Source organism: Aptenodytes patagonicus, chromosome 19 (genome assembly GCF_965638725.1).
Source record: "Aptenodytes patagonicus chromosome 19, bAptPat1.pri.cur, whole genome shotgun sequence".
NCBI lineage: Eukaryota > Metazoa > Chordata > Aves > Sphenisciformes > Spheniscidae > Aptenodytes > Aptenodytes patagonicus.
In genome coordinates this window covers 1098165-1112425 of record NC_134967.1, presented here as the reverse complement: position 1 = coordinate 1112425, position 14261 = coordinate 1098165, and the positions used below count along the sequence as shown (strand labels likewise).

General features: G+C 59.7%; 2 protein-coding genes across 4 annotated transcripts; both read right to left on the bottom strand.

The window, feature by feature from the left end:
• Positions 1-370: 370 nt before the first annotated feature.
• Positions 371-4679, bottom strand: CLDN19 (claudin 19). Of its 3 annotated transcripts, none has more exons than XR_012996845.1 (5): positions 4457-4679; positions 3128-3292; positions 2807-2894; positions 2127-2336; positions 371-748 (listed from the first exon to the last, which is right to left on the bottom strand). XR_012996845.1 is itself a non-coding variant. In XM_076356236.1 (5 exons), the coding sequence occupies exons 1-5, from the start codon at positions 4677-4679 to the stop codon at positions 697-699; spliced, it is 675 nt and encodes a 224-aa protein (XP_076212351.1). In that variant the 3' UTR covers positions 371-696. The 3 variants fall into 3 exon arrangements, 2 of the variants coding, with proteins under 2 accessions (XP_076212351.1, XP_076212353.1); XM_076356236.1 differs by having other exon boundaries at positions 2190-2336; XM_076356238.1 differs by lacking the exon at positions 4457-4679 and adding an exon at positions 3541-4204 and having other exon boundaries at positions 2190-2336.
• Positions 4680-6426: 1747 nt separating this feature from the next.
• On the bottom strand, positions 6427-14129 carry P3H1 (prolyl 3-hydroxylase 1). The gene is made up of 15 exons (XM_076356244.1): positions 13647-14129; positions 13011-13163; positions 12610-12799; positions 11989-12120; positions 10298-10437; positions 9475-9564; positions 9305-9357; positions 8808-8929; positions 8499-8626; positions 8297-8392; positions 8015-8165; positions 7420-7537; positions 7136-7211; positions 6829-6969; positions 6427-6746 (listed from the first exon to the last, which is right to left on the bottom strand). The coding sequence occupies exons 1-15, from the start codon at positions 14127-14129 to the stop codon at positions 6621-6623; spliced, it is 2199 nt and encodes a 732-aa protein (XP_076212359.1). The 3' UTR covers positions 6427-6620.
• Between the last annotated feature and the right edge of the window lie 132 nt (positions 14130-14261).

Below are 14261 nucleotides of genomic sequence, written 5' to 3'. Positions count from 1 at the left end.
GGCAATAAGAGGAGGATGCTGGTGGCGTTTCAGCCTTGGGAAGAGCCCTGCAGAGGGACCAAGTGGTGGCTGCAAGCAGGAGATGCTGGGTGCAACCCTGCTGCATGGGACATCTGGGCTTTTCCATGGGTTTAGCCTTAAATTAAGCAATTTCAAGGCCACATCCCCTCCTTCGAGAGCGTCACATGGCAAAAGACTCGAGACATTCAGCTAGCAGCTGCCCAGGAGGGCAAAAACCGTTCAGCATGGGGGAGAATCTCCTGCCTGGACCACGCCGCAGAAATTGCTTCGACCCAGCAAAGGAGTCACTTGCATGGGACTGGCCCAGATTTGGAAGAGGGGAGAACAAAGAGACGATTTTAGAAAGATGCCCATGATCGGAAATATTTTAATATCACTGAGTCACAATTTTTAGTACAAACAATCAGCAAAAGAATTTAAAAATCCCAACCGGTCCCATTCCCACGGCCATGCATCCCATAGAAAAGTTAATGCAATTTTATATTAAAAGAATAAAAACATTCTTCTACACAACGCTGTGCTCTTGATAGAAAAACACCTTTTTGATTGATTTTTTTTTTTTAAAGCACGAGTTTCCTTTTCAATCCTCACTGCAGTAGCTTTTGGTGTGTATTTTTGGAGGGGAACCCCATAAGTTGGATTCAGCCAACCAAGCACCTGACGGGTGAAGACAGACTATAAGCACTGCTCTCCCCTGATGGGTGAAGAAGACATTTTTACAGGGGGTCTGCAATTTAAAAGAGAGAGAGGGCTGTTAGTCCTGTGTCAGAGAGAGAAATCACACACCCCCAGGGCTGAAATCGCATCGCTTCCCCTCCGGCACGGACCAGGGCCCAAAGCAGTGCATGGGCGTAAAATAAAATAGAGGAAAATGAAATAAAATAGAGCAAAATAAAATAAAAACAAAATCAGCTACTTCAGCTAATTGGGATTAAAATAATAGTAATAATAATAATAGTAATAGTAATAATAATAGTAATAATAAAAATATATAATCAAGCTCTTTTTGGATCATTTCCACTGTTTTTTCCTGCAGGTTAGCTGGCACAGCACATGGATGGATGGATGGATGGATGGATGGATGGATGGATGGATGGATGGAGATATGGGGGGTTTTGGAGGGATTTATGGATGAAATTGGAGCGATGGCGTTTGCAGAGCAGTTAGTAGCGGTTGAGAGGAGGTACAAGGAGGTGGAGGCAATTAGCACATCAGCTCTGAAGACTTCACCACCCGCTCCAGGGGATCCTGTTGTGGGAAGAGGGATTTGGACACAGCGGGGAGGCATCAAAATTCACGGGTCTGTCCATCTGCTACCTGAAATAGCTGTGCTGGGCACCAAAAATAAAAACAAACCACTGCTTTGTGTTCAAAGCCCCCTTTTTGCCTGCTTTAATTTGCCCAACGCCATTTATTCTTCTGCTTAACAAGGCCACATACTTGTGCCTGGTGAGAAATAAGCCCAGGGCAGATTTTAGCTGGCAGAGCTCAGCTGGAGCACTGGCAACCAGGTGGTTTCTAATTTCTCATCTGCTTGAATCAAGAATTAATATATTAATATAAAAAAAATGTTGCTTTTGGGTAGCAATGAGACAGGGGAACGCTTGCACCCCGAAAGCATCCCTCTGCCAAAAGCAGGGCGCAGGGATGCTCGAGCCCTGGGTTGGGCTGGGTCTGACGGTGGTGGGGCAGCAGCTTCATCCCGGGAAAACCAAGCGCCGGCTTCGCTCCCCGCTTGCTCCCGAAAACAGGGCTGCAGGATGCAGAGGTGGGGGGGTCACAGCACAAAGCGCCTCTGTGCAGCACACCCCCGCGGGACCGGCATCGTGCCCCCGCGGGACCGGCACTGCCCTGCCGCTGCCGTCGCTCTGCAGACAGACACGATCCAGCCACCCACGGTCCCGACCACCCCGGGGGGGGGCTGGGGGTGCCAACCCTCCCAGCTGGGGGGAGCCTGGCAACGATGGATACAGGAGCTATGACCCCAAAAACCCCCTATTTTAGAGGATGGCGCTGCAAACGGCGCTGAAACCTGGAAAATGATGAGGAGAAAGGTCTCATGGGGCATCCAGGGACCACGCAGGGTGGGAGTGCTGGGGTCTTGCCTGTTTTTGGGAGGGGAGGGAAGCGCTGGGCAGCAGGAGGGCAGGGTTAGGGATCAGACGTACTCCCGAGCCGTTGAAGGCTGCGACTGCCGGTAGTACTGCTGTCCTCGCTGCTCCTTGGCAGGGCAGGAGCAGCACAGGAGGGAGCCCCCCAGCACGGTGAGGCTGGCGGCCCCCCAGCCGACGAAGAGAGCCGAGCCGAATTCGTACCTGCGGCAAGAGAGAGAGGGAAGGAAGCATCAGGGAGGGGGGGCAGAAAAGGCAGAGGTGCAAATTGAGACGAGGACCCCATGGACACAAGGATGCTTGAAACCCTGACAAGGCTACGGGCGATGTCGAGGCAGATGTTGGGTCTTCTTCTCCCTGGCCATCCCCATCTTTCACGTTGGCTGGATCCAGCTACTAGGTTTCCCCGTGCTTTAATCCTCCCTTGGGCTGAAACTCCATGTGAGCGCTCTTACTCTGTCCCAGCGCAAAGTCGGCAGTGGTACCGACTAAAGCTTTAGCTTCGGGGAGATCTTCTGCAACATGGCAGCTGTGGGGTGACGTAGGTCCCACCCCGTTTGGCACATCTGCCCACGACTCCGCACGTTGCCAAAACCGGCAAGGGAAGGTCCTATGGGAAGTGCAGGGACAAGCTGGGATTCAGAAAAAGAGCATCCCTTGAGCCGGGCTCTTACCTGGCGTTGATGGGGACGGTGCTCTCTCTGAAGAACTCATAGGTCACCTGTGCTGCGTACAAGGACACGGCGGCCAATGTGCACAGACCTGGACATAGAATCATAGAATTATAGAATGGTTTGGGTTGGAAGGGACCTTTAAAGGTCATCTAGTCCAACCTCCCTGCAATGAGCAGAGACAACTTCAACTAGACATCAAACGTTGAACATCAGCAACACCCAGCCCATCACCAAACCTCTCCCCTTCCTCCATCAAACGGCTTTTAAAAGGTGTTTGAGGTCTTCTGCCTCAGAGAGGTGCAAAGGCTGGAGCTGCCTTACCGGAGAGGATGAAGAGGACACCTCCAGCAACAGCGATGCGGCTCTTGGTAACAGGATCCTCTTCGCCAACTTTGGTGCATTTCATGCCCACCACGCTCACAATGATGCCGAAGAATCCCAGGAGGAGAGAAATCACCATGAGAGCCCGGGAGGTCTGGATATGAACTGCAAGCAGGGCGGGGGGGGGGGGGGGGGAGAAAAGCCGCTTGCCAGCATGTGCTTTCGGCCACAGCCGGTCTCTCCCAAAGCAAGGTCACCTCGTCCCACGCTGGGGATGAACCTGTCCTTAACCCTGTCCTCGCTGCGTGGCTCCCGTGCCACCCCTTCCCCACACGGCTGGTGGGGAGACCTCAGCTCAACTCAGGGGACCGCTCCCCATGCCTTCCCCGACCTTCCCTCCCTGCCACACTCACCCTCGCCATGATTTCCTGGGCTGGGAAACACCTTGCCCACAGCAGCACCGCAGTCCCCAAATGCCACAAGGGTGAGGCACAGCCCCCAGGGGATGTCCCCACGGGGCACTGTAGGTCCCCAAATGTGATGCCAACCCTGGAGCTCAAACCCACAGGGGCTGGGGGGGGGTCTCAGACACACAAAGGGGCTCAAACCCATGGGGACAAGAGGGACTCAGACCTGGGGGGGGGTTGGGGGCCAAGAAGGTGGAAGGGGGAGGCTTGCACCCACATTGTGGATCAGATTAGTGGAGGGGTAAAGGGGGCTCAGACCCTTTTGAGGAGGGCTCAGGCGCATTAGAGGGGCTCAGACCCATGGCTGGGGGGGGGTGCAAGAAGGGCTCAGACCTGCCGAGGACTCAGACCACTGAAGGGGCCAGGGGAGCTCGGACCCACAGGGGCACTCAGACGTGGAGAGGGTACAGACCTGCTGGGGGGGTGTGTCAAAACCATAGAGGGGCTCAGACCCAGGGGAGGCTGACTCCAACCCACAGAGGGGCTCAGACCCATATCGGGGAGGGAATCAAACCCACAGAGGGGCTCAGACCCATATCAGGGAGGGAATCAAACCCATAGAGGGGCTCAGACCCAGGGGAGGCTGACTCCAACCCACAGAGGGGCTCCGACCCGTATTGGGGAGGGGGTCAAACCCATAGAGGGGCTCAGACCCATATGGGAGGGGTCAACGCCATAAGAGGGGCTCAGACCTATACGGGGGGGCTTCAAAGAGGGGCTCAGACCTGCAGGGGGGCAAGGGCAGCTCAGACTCATTAGAGGAGCTCAGACCCACGGAGGGGGGGCTCTATCCCACGGAAGGAAGCGGGGCTCATCCCCACGGGGCCCCGGCCCCCGCCCCCTCCCCCCCCCCCGTACCCACCGTCGAGGGAGAGGAGCGAGTCGTGGAGGCGGCACTGGACCTGCCCGGTGCTCTGGGCGGCGCAGCTCATCCACAGCCCCTCGTGAAGCCCCACGGCCGTGATGATGGCGTCCCCGGCGTACGAGCTCTGCCTCCACTGCGGCAGCACGGCCGCCGCCACCGCCGCCACCCACCCGCCCAGCGCCGCCAGGTACCCGGCCAGCTCCCGCGCCCCGCCGCCCATCGCCGCCGCCTCGCGCCTGGCCGCGCCGCGCTCCCCCGCCACGGCCCGCCGCGGCCACGCCCACGCCCCTCCCGGCCACGCCCCGCCGGCCACGCCCCTGGGGAGATGGCGGGGGCGGCCCTGGGAGGAGGGAAAAGGCAATGGGGGGAGGCCCGGAGGGAGGGCTGCGGGGGACGTGGAGGGATCGGGGGGATTGGGTCCGGGAGGGGGAGATTGGGGTCCGAGGAGGGGAGATTTGGGCCGGGGGGGGGGGAGATTTGGGCCGGGGTGGAGATTTGGGTTGGGGTGGGGTGGAGATTTGGGTCCTGGGGGGATTTGGGTCCTGGGGTGGGAAGATTTGGGGTCGGGGGGGAATTTGGGCCTGGAGGGGGGAAGATATGTGTCCTGGAGGGGGAAGATTTGGGTCCTGGGGGGGGAGATTTGGTTCTGAAGGGGGGTGATTTGGGGCCGGGGGGGAGATCTGAGTCCTGGGGGGAAGAACTGGGTTTTGGGGGGGGGGGGAGATTTGGGGCATGGGGGCTATTTGGGTCCTAGGGGGGAGATTTGGGTCTTGAGGGAGATGGGGACCCCCCCAAGAGGCAGTGGAGGGAGATGGGGAAAATGGGGGGCCCCAAGGGAGGCAGGAAGCGGGGACGAGGGGAGGTGAGCCCCCACCCCATCCATGACCCCTTGCACTCCTGCCATGGGCCGGGACCCCCCCCTCCAGCCGCAGAGGCCCCGGGGGTGGCTCCAGGAATTCGGCACGGGAGCGGGGAAGGGGGTCATGCCCCCCACGCCGCCAGGCCTGACCCTCACCTCTCCGCGGGGGGAATCCGGGCATACCACCATGGCACCAACAAGAGCTGGCATTGACGGCAGCTTCCCCCCCGCAGGAGGGGGACGCAGGGTGTGGGGGGCACACGTGCCACCGCCCCGGTGACACCAAGCAAGTGGCAGCCCCAGGACCTGGCAATCGTTAACTGCCCCAGCCTCATCAACAGTCTGCTCACGCGCTCGGCTGGCCAGGGTCGGACACCGGGATGGTGGGCAACCATCCATTTGTCCTGGAGAAACCCTCCCCCAGAATCCCCCTCTCCTGCCCCGACGCTGAACGGGACCTGCCCTACGCCTTCTCCAAATATTATGGGGGTGCCCGGCTCCGGCGGCGTGGGGCAGGATTTATTTACTCACATTCCCTGGATGGTTATGGTAATGGCCGGGGCTGGACACCCGCGGGAACAATTCGATGCCCTGTTCGCGGGGTGCCACGGTGCTCAATGTCCTTCTTGTTCAAGGACAGTTCCCTCCTCCCTGAAATTGTGGGTCCCTTCCCACGCTGCAGGAGCAGGGTCCAGGGGATGCTGCAGGGCTTATGTAGGGGTTGCAGCACCCATGGGACCTGCTTGTCCCTCAAAAAGTCCCCCTTGCCCCCAAAAAATGCCTTCCTGGGGGTGCATGGCTGCAAAACCCTCGGGTAAATCTTTGCAAGGAGGGAAGGATGTGTCCCAACACCAGACGACAGCCAAGGGGCGGGGGGTGGCAGCCTCCAGCCCCCCACTCAGCAAGCGACAGCTTAGAAAAAAAAAAAAAACAACGCCTTTATTCACCCATTTTCTGCAGAAGGCACTTAAATAGCCGCAGGTTCAGCCGAGCAGAAAGGCATGTGTCTGCTACTGTGGCACTGGGTCCTCACCCCTAAAAGAGCATCCCTCCCTTGTCCCTCATGTCAGCGTGCCCCCCCCCCCCCCCCCCAAGTGTCTGTGATACCCCCAGGTCAAGTGGCAGCTCCGCAGGGGGGATGCTGGATGCTGCAGGGGTGGTGCAGAGCATCTCCCAATTCCCCATCCCATGTCGGTTGGGGGCAGAAGGGGGACCCGTCTGGCAGCCCCACGGCTGAGCAGCCTGAAGCCGCAACGCTGGTGTCGCTGGTCCCAGCAGGGACGTCCTGGTTCCCATGGGACATCACAGCTCGTCCTTCCCCACCGCAACGGCAGCCGACGGTTCCTGCTCCGTCTCCGTCTCCTGCAGCAAATCCCCCTCTTCTGCACCGAAAAGCATCTTCACCAGGTCGTCTGCCTGCACACGCTCCTGTGGGGCAGACCCACGGGGATAAGCATGGCCACATTGTCCCCCCCAAAAAAACCACCCAACTGCTGGGGAGGGGGCTTACCCGCTCGCTGTGCCGAGGGTCCAGGGTGAACCAGAGGGCGATGGCGCAGCGTTGGCCCTTGGTCACGGCTTTCACTCCGTGGGGGTTCTCTGAGCCGGAGGAGAAGCCCACGGCACGGCCGCACTGCGGCTGAACCTCTGCCTGCAACAGATGGGAGACCCTGGTCAGGATGCACCCGGTGGGTGAGGGGATGAGTTTGTCCCCCCCAACCCAACTTCACCCCTTGTGGTGGCACAGGGGATGGGGCCAGCAGGCAGGAGCTGGGTTTGGTGCTGCACATGGATCCTCAAGGAGCTGAGCTACTTACGGTCTCGGTCTTGGCATCCAGCTCGGTGAAGTAGAAAGCTCCTCCTTCAAAGTCCCCGTTGAGGTAGAGGATGGCACTAAAGGAAGCAGAGGACAAACGGAGGTGGTGACCATCACCCCAAGCGACAGCTCCAGCAACTGGGAGCTCTCCAACACCATGGCAAGAGCCAGAGGCAGGAGAGCCCAGGTTGGGCTGCCCTCCCATCCTGCTCCTTCCAACCCAGGTGCCACCAAGCCATGGTGCCCTCAGGTGGAGAAGCTCTGGCTGATAGACACCACCGGTACCTGTAATCCCGGAAGGTGTAGGCTGGAGGTTCCTTCACGCACACCAGGGCCTCCGCATTGAGGATGCAGTTGTCCACGTGTACTTCGTGGCTGTTGTCACTTCGGCCTTCTTGCTTCTCTAGGGTGGAACAAGACCTGGCACGTCAAGATCCCTTTGTCCCTGCAGGACCAGGATCTGTCCCCATGTGCTTGGAGGTGACAAGAAAGTCACCTGTAGCCTAAAGCCCTTCACTCGCAGGAGTGAGAGGCCATTCGGGTGGCACAAGCCTCTGTTGACTTGTCCCATGGCACCTCCATGGCCCTCCAGACACAGACTCTCCCAGCACCCAATCCCAAATGCCTCCAAGTGCTGAAATTCTATATGGCATGAAGCCACCTGCCCGTTGGAGGCAACCAACAGAGCTGCTCATCTTCCCAAACCGGGCTTAGGGACAAGCTCCCCACACCTTCCTTTTGGGAAAAGGAGCAGGCTAGGGAGCAGCAAGGAAAGGTCCAAGACCAGACCACCCCAGCTGTTGGCGGAGACCCAGACAGGACAAGAGGCTGAAGGAGACTTGCTTCTCCTTGGGTTGTACTCCTCCGAGGCCATGCTCACCATCGATGGCTGTGCGGCACACCAGGTGGGAGTAGGAGAAGTGGAGCGGGACCTCCAGGCGGAAGTAGGACTCCATCATGTGCCGCACCTTCTCTGTCACGTTGTAGTAGAGGTAGGCACTCTGCAGGGGCACCTTGCCCTCCTGGCCCAGCTGCGGGGGACAGACAGGACACGGGCTCAGCCCCAGGTGGGTTGGGCAAGCACGGGCAGCTGCCTGCCTTCAAACCCCGCCTCCCTGGTCTCCACAGCCTGTTTCTCCCCCCTCCCCACAACCACCCTAACCTTGAGGGCCTTCAGGACAGTCACGCCGTAGAAGGTCTCGCTGGGGGTGTGAGGAGATGTCTTCCCACGATACCCATCCCCAGCCGAGGCAGCTGCCTGCAAAACCCAATCGGTGTTACCGGTCTGACTTCTGAGCCGCAGGATGGGACCCTTCAGCACCCCCTGTCCCATGCCTGCCCGCTCCTGCCGTCCCCGTGCTCACGTTGGTGAGTCTCTGCAGCTCCCGGCACTCCTCAGCGGAAAGGACCCCGTCCACCACAACGCGCTGGGAGCCATTCAGGGTCTTGGAGTTCATGGTGACGCTGGCTCCTTTGTACACCAAGGGGCCACCTGTGGCACAAACAGGATCAGGATGACACAGGGATGGGTGCCACCACCCCTGGGGTACAGCGCTGGGGGAAGCTGTGGTCCTGCCACCTGCTCCTGCCACCACCCACATGGAGGGACCGTGACCTGGCAGTGGGGGACATGGAGGTCCCCATCCTACACCTCCCCTTCCGGCCCTCCACACCTTCTCGGATGAACTTGCTCATATCGGCAGACTCCTTGGCCTTCTCCTCCACCAGCGTCTCGATCTCCTTCATGAGGTTGCCAATCTCCTCCGAGATGCGTGCCGCCGTCTCCCGCTCCACCCTGGGCACGCAGCAGCCATCAGCTCCACTGCCCCACTGTGCCCGCATCGCGAATGAAGGGCACCAGGACAAGGGCAGGACAAGTTGTCTCCAGGGACCGGTGACAAAGCCCAGCCCCAAGGCTGGAGAGAGTCATCTCAATGCATCCCTCACCCTGAGCTGCTTGGGATGACCTACCCATCCCCATCACCCCAAAGGCTGATGGGGAGCAAAGTTCTGCCCTCCAGCAGCCTCTTCCAGACCCAACACCAAAACCCCTCCCTGGCAGCAGCTCCACGGCCATGGCCTTTGGCCCAAACCCCATGAAGAAAGAGGGGTACGTCCCATTGGTCTCCCCGTTGGGTAGGCTTGGCCATCAGCTTGGGAGAGCACTCACTTTTGTTTCTCTCGCAGCCTTTTTGGTATCACCTCTTCGGGAGTCCACGTGTCCTGCAGCCAGAAGAACAACAACATCAGGAGCTGGACGAGGATCTGGCTGGGACGCAGACCCCTCCTCATCCCCCTCCCTTCTGGCCATCGCATCCAGCCTGGTCCAGCACCGCTCACCGGGTCCACGAAGGGGATGCCGAAGACGTCGTAGCTGAAGAAGAGCAGCTCCTTCTCCATCAGGCTTCGCTGGCGGTATGCCTGGATCTCCTGTGGTGAGGGGCAGAGGGACGGGGTGAGGGCACGGCACGAAGGCTCTGAAAAGACCCCGAGCGAGGGCAGGAGGGTGCTGGGTTTACATCATTCCCGCGGTCCTTGCTCCAGACCCGCAGCCCTGGTTTCCCGGTCCCTCTGGCAGCCGGGAAGCAAGTGGCTTTCCCCATCCTGCATGAACTTCCCTGTCCCATGTGGACGAGCCCTGGGGAGAGGACGGGGGAGACAGAGGCACATGTGTGTCCCTCCTACAGGAAGCTCTTTAGAAGCAAATTCCCTTCCCTGCTCCACCTGACACGGGGCAGAGACTCCATCCCTGCCTACCACCTCCCAGGCAGCACCCGAGCATCTGGATCCAGCTATTTTGAAGACAAATCCTCTCCTTTTTAAGCAATTTCACTTCAGCTGTGGATGTCTGTAGCAGAGGTGGGCTCAGATCCTCCTAAAAAGTCTGTCTGTCTGCCTCTCACAGACCTCTCCCACAAGAGCTGGTCCATTTGTGCCATCAAGCCTTCACTTGGCCAAAGATATTTTGTCAGTGACATTTTTCAGTTCCTCAGCTGTTTTCCAGCTTGTTGGGTCTTGCATCTGTCCATTCCTCCCCACCTTGCCACCAAAGGGTGGCTGGACCAGAGCAGATCCATCCAGAGCAGACCCCAAAACCTCTGCAAAGGTCCCCAAGGAGGGGAGAAGATGTCCCTGCAATGGCTCATCCCAGCCGGTCACTCACCTCTCGAGGTTTGATGGGTCCTGCCAGGTTTTCCCCCAGGACGGCGGTGTAATAGGCCAAATTCTGGTTCATCACCTCGTCGTTTGGGAAGAAGAGCAAATAGGTTTTGGTGCATTCAATGGCTTTTTCGTAATTCCCATCTGCAAAGAGAAACGGCGCTGTTAATGGCACGTCCAAGCGCATCAGAGACAGAGCGAACACGGATATGGAGGAGAAACAAGAGAGAAAGTCCTTGTCCTCCACAGGGTCTCCCAAGTAGGGCAGATATCCTGGAGCAAAGACAACTGCTGCCACAAAGGCAAAATTAAGAGTCCGAGGCGCTTTCCTGCCTCCAGAAATCATTACACCAGAAATCAGGGCCACTGCTTGAGTAGTTTTGTCACTTGGAAAACATCTTGAAGCCTATTTCCAGGCAGCAAGACCCAGTCATTTCCAGGCTAACCTGCAATTTTCAGCCACTTAAGCACCCTGACCCACTTTCATGCAAAGGACTGCAGCCTTTCAATCTTCTTGGCCTTCATTTTTTTTCCCTCCTTTTGGAGAAATTTGCACAGAAACAGCTTAGATTTTTCTAAGGAGGTGAATAAAAAATAAAATAAAATTGGGTATATTTGCCTGGGTTATAACTAACTGTTCTGGAGGGGGAGGATGCCTCTGTGGTTTGGAGCAAGAGGTGGATAAGTTGGCAGGAGAAAAAAAGAAATGCTTCTCTAGGCTGTTATTTCACTTGGAAAGCGAAGCTGCCCAGGAATTGAGCATCTAAAGTGACGTGGAGAGTTCTTGCAACCAGGCAGAGTGAGATCCGGCTCTCCTGTGGCACATTTCAGGCTGGAGGAGCGGGCCTGTGTGAACTTCATGAAGATCAACAAGTGGAAGGCCCTCCACCAGTATCAGTAAAGACTGGGGAATGGATGGGTTTAGAGCAGCCATGTAGAGAAGGACTTGGAGATACTAGCGGACAAAAAATTGGACGTGAGTCAGCAATGTGCACTTGCAGCCCAGAAAGCAAAGCGTATCCTGGGCTGCATCACAAGAAGCGTGGCCAGCAGGTCAACAGAGGTGATGCTCCCTCTTTACTCCACTCTCACGAGATCCCACCTGGAGCAGTGCGTCCAGCTCTGGGGTCCACAGCACAAGAAGGACATGGACCTGTTAGAGTGGGTCCAGAGGAGGCCACAAAAATGGTCAGAGGGATGGAACGCTTCTACGAAGAAAGGCTGAGAGAGTTGGGATTGTTGAGCCTGGAGACGAGAAGGCTCCAGGGAGACCTTCTTGTAGCCTTTCCATATATAAAGGGGACTTACAAGAAAGACGGAGACAACTTTTTACCAAGGCTTGTAGTAACAGGACAAGGGGCAATGGTTTTAAACTGAAAGAGGGTAGGTTTAGGTTGGCCATAAGGAGGAAATTTTTTATGATGAGGATGGTGAGACACTGGAACAGGTTGCCCATAGAAGATGTGGATGCCCCATCACTGGAAAAGTTCAAGGTCAGGTTGGATGGGGCTTTGAGCAACCTGATCTTGTGCAGGATGTCCCTGCATCTTGGGTTGGACTAGATGATCTTTGAAGGTCCCTTCCCAACCCAAACCATTCTGTGAGTCTATGAGTTCTGCCCATGAAGAATGGCCCGTGCAGAGCACGATGTCCAGTGCTGATGGCCAACAGAAGATGGGGCAACGAGCTGCTTACTGTTGTAGTAGGCAAACTGCAGGTAGTTGAAGTGCGAGGGCAGGAAATCCTCCAAGGGCTTCTCCCGGCCGGGCTGAGAGGCCAGCTCCGTAACGCAGCCCTGCTTGCAGCTTAGCACCTGCATGTAGTGATCTGGTGGAAAAAAACCCTGTGTCACTGCACACGGTGGCCCAAGGGGTGGTGGACAGGACCTTGGGGGTCTCCGCTCCAACCTCCTGCTCGCAGCAGGGCTGTTGACAGCTTTTCAGTGGTGGAAATGCCCAAGGATGGTGGTCGCCCACCTCTGCATGATCGGTTGCGGGGCTGTGCTGCTCTCTGCGGAAGGAGTGACCACCCTCAGCCTCCCACCCTTGCATGCTGGTGACCCTCTGCTGGTCCCTCTCCTGTTTCTCCACATCCCTCTGGAATTTGGGGGGTTCCTGGGCATCACACCCAGTGCTGAGCGTGGGCAAACACCTCCTGCCACTTGCTGGCCACGCTCCTCCTAGCGAAACCTAGGATGGGGTTTGCCCTCTATGGGGACCCACCACCCCCCAGGTCTTTGGGGACCTCTTTGGGGACCACCACCCCCCAGGATTGTCCCCAACTCTTGAGATGGGATGCAGCACGCGCAGCTCCCACCTGTGATGGCCTGGAAAAGGTCCGCGTTGTACTCCAGGTAGTTGTAGCCCTCGTAGTCATAGGGTCCCTCACAGAGCGCGCGGCACTCGGTGTCTGCCACAAAATACTCCTCCAGTGCCTTCTCCAGGTGCAGGATGGCAGCGGCTGGCTGCTCCTCTGTGTAAAACCGGACACCCAGCCGAAACTCGGTCTACGGAGGGATGAGAAACGATGGGAGGGGCTCAACGCCCCGCTCCCTGTGACCGGAGCACCCAGGGCACCTTGTCCCCACAGGATGGACCTCACAGCACCAAGGTGGCATCTCATGAGCCTGCTGAGCCAACAGCCATGGTGTGACCTCCCCAGGTCCGGCAGTGGAGGGGTGTTTTGGGAGGGGTTGCCCAAGGCCGGAGGGGACTCACCAGGTGGGGTTTGGCCTCCAGGTCGGTGAAGTCATCCTCGCGGACGCCCGCCATGGCTTGGTAGTACTCCAGGTTCTGCCTCATCTCCTGGTGCCCGGGGTTGGCCACGAAGAAGGTGTGTGCCGCCGCCGCTGCCTGCGCCGGCCGGTTCATCTGGGTGTGACCGGGGGGGGGTGGAGTGGGGGGTGAGACAGCGCCCGCCCCACGGTGCGGACCCTCCATGGGGTGCGGAGGGGACCCCCGACCCCTGGGCATCGCAGTGGCCGGGGGGGTCCCGCAGCCGGGATGGAGGGCGGTGACAGGGGGCGGCTCCGGCGAGCTCCGACGTGGCACTGCGCAGGGGGGGCAGGGGAGGGACGGGCAGGGCCCGGGGCCGCCGTCCGACACCCCTCACCCCGCCGGGGCGGACAGCCGGACCCCTCCCGGGTCCCGGGACCGCTCCCCCCCGGGATCGCCCCCGCCCGGTTCTCTCGGTCCCATCCCACCGTCCGCCCCCCGCCCCGTCCCGGGATCCCTCCGGGACATCCGCCCCCATCCCGTATCCCCCCGCACCGGGACACCCCCCTTCCCTTCCCGGGGTCGCTGCCGGTCCCGGACCCCCCGCCCCACCTTCCGGTCCCGCCGCCGGTCCCGTACCCTGAAATAGGCGACCTGGAGGTAGTTGTAGGGGCTGCGCTTGCTGAACTCGCGGTCCAGCTCGTCGCCCAGCCGGTACCGGGAGGGCGCGGCGGGCCCGCAGCCCCGCAAGCAGGCGGCGCGGCGCAGCAGCCCTCGGAAGAAGAGCAGGTCGCGGAGCACCGGTTCGGGCTGGGGCTCGGCCCCCTCCGCCGGTCCGGCCGTGGCGTTGGCGCAGCGCAGGCGGCACCGCACCAACCGGGAGCGCACGGCCGCCCGAGCCCGTAGCGCCCGCTCCATCTGCAGCACCACGGCGGGCCAATCGCCCCGGGCGTACGCCTCGGCGCCGGCGGCGAACAGAGCGTCCGGGGATTGGGCCGGCAGCGGGGGGTCTGCCGGTCCCGGCCCCGGTCCCGGCCCCAGCTCCGGTACCGGTACCGGCTCAGGTGGCGTCGCCGCCCGCGCCAGCAGCACCAGCAGCGGCAGCACCGGCAGCAGCGCCATGGCCGAGCCTCGGGGCCGCGCCCGCCCGCGCGCGCCCCGCCCCGCCCCGCGCCCGCGGACGCCCCGCCCCCGAACCGGGCACCGGAGCGCACCCCGCCCCGCCCCTCCCGCCTCGCCCCGCCCGCCGACCAA

Excerpts from the sequence above, each read along its gene's own strand:
- CLDN19 (XM_076356236.1), bottom strand. The coding sequence starts at position 4,679 with ATGGGCGGCGGGGCGCGGGAGCTGGCCGGGTACCTGGCGGCGCTGGGC. Across the intron at positions 2,895-3,127 it reads TGTCCTCTTCATCCTCTCCG|GTCTGTGCACATTGGCCGCC; the intron begins GTAAGGCAGCTC and ends TTCTATGTCCAG. Across the intron at positions 749-2,189 it reads CAGCCTTCAACGGCTCGGGA|ACCCCCTGTAAAAATGTCTT; the intron begins GTACGTCTGATC and ends TTTAAATTGCAG.
- P3H1 (XM_076356244.1), bottom strand. The coding sequence starts at position 14,129 with ATGGCGCTGCTGCCGGTGCTGCCGCTGCTGGTGCTGCTGGCGCGGGCG. Across the intron at positions 12,121-12,609 it reads CCTTTTCCAGGCCATCACAG|ATCACTACATGCAGGTGCTA; the intron begins GTGGGAGCTGCG and ends TTTTTCCACCAG. Across the intron at positions 6,970-7,135 it reads TGGATGCCAAGACCGAGACC|GCAGAGGTTCAGCCGCAGTG; the intron begins GTAAGTAGCTCA and ends CATCTGTTGCAG.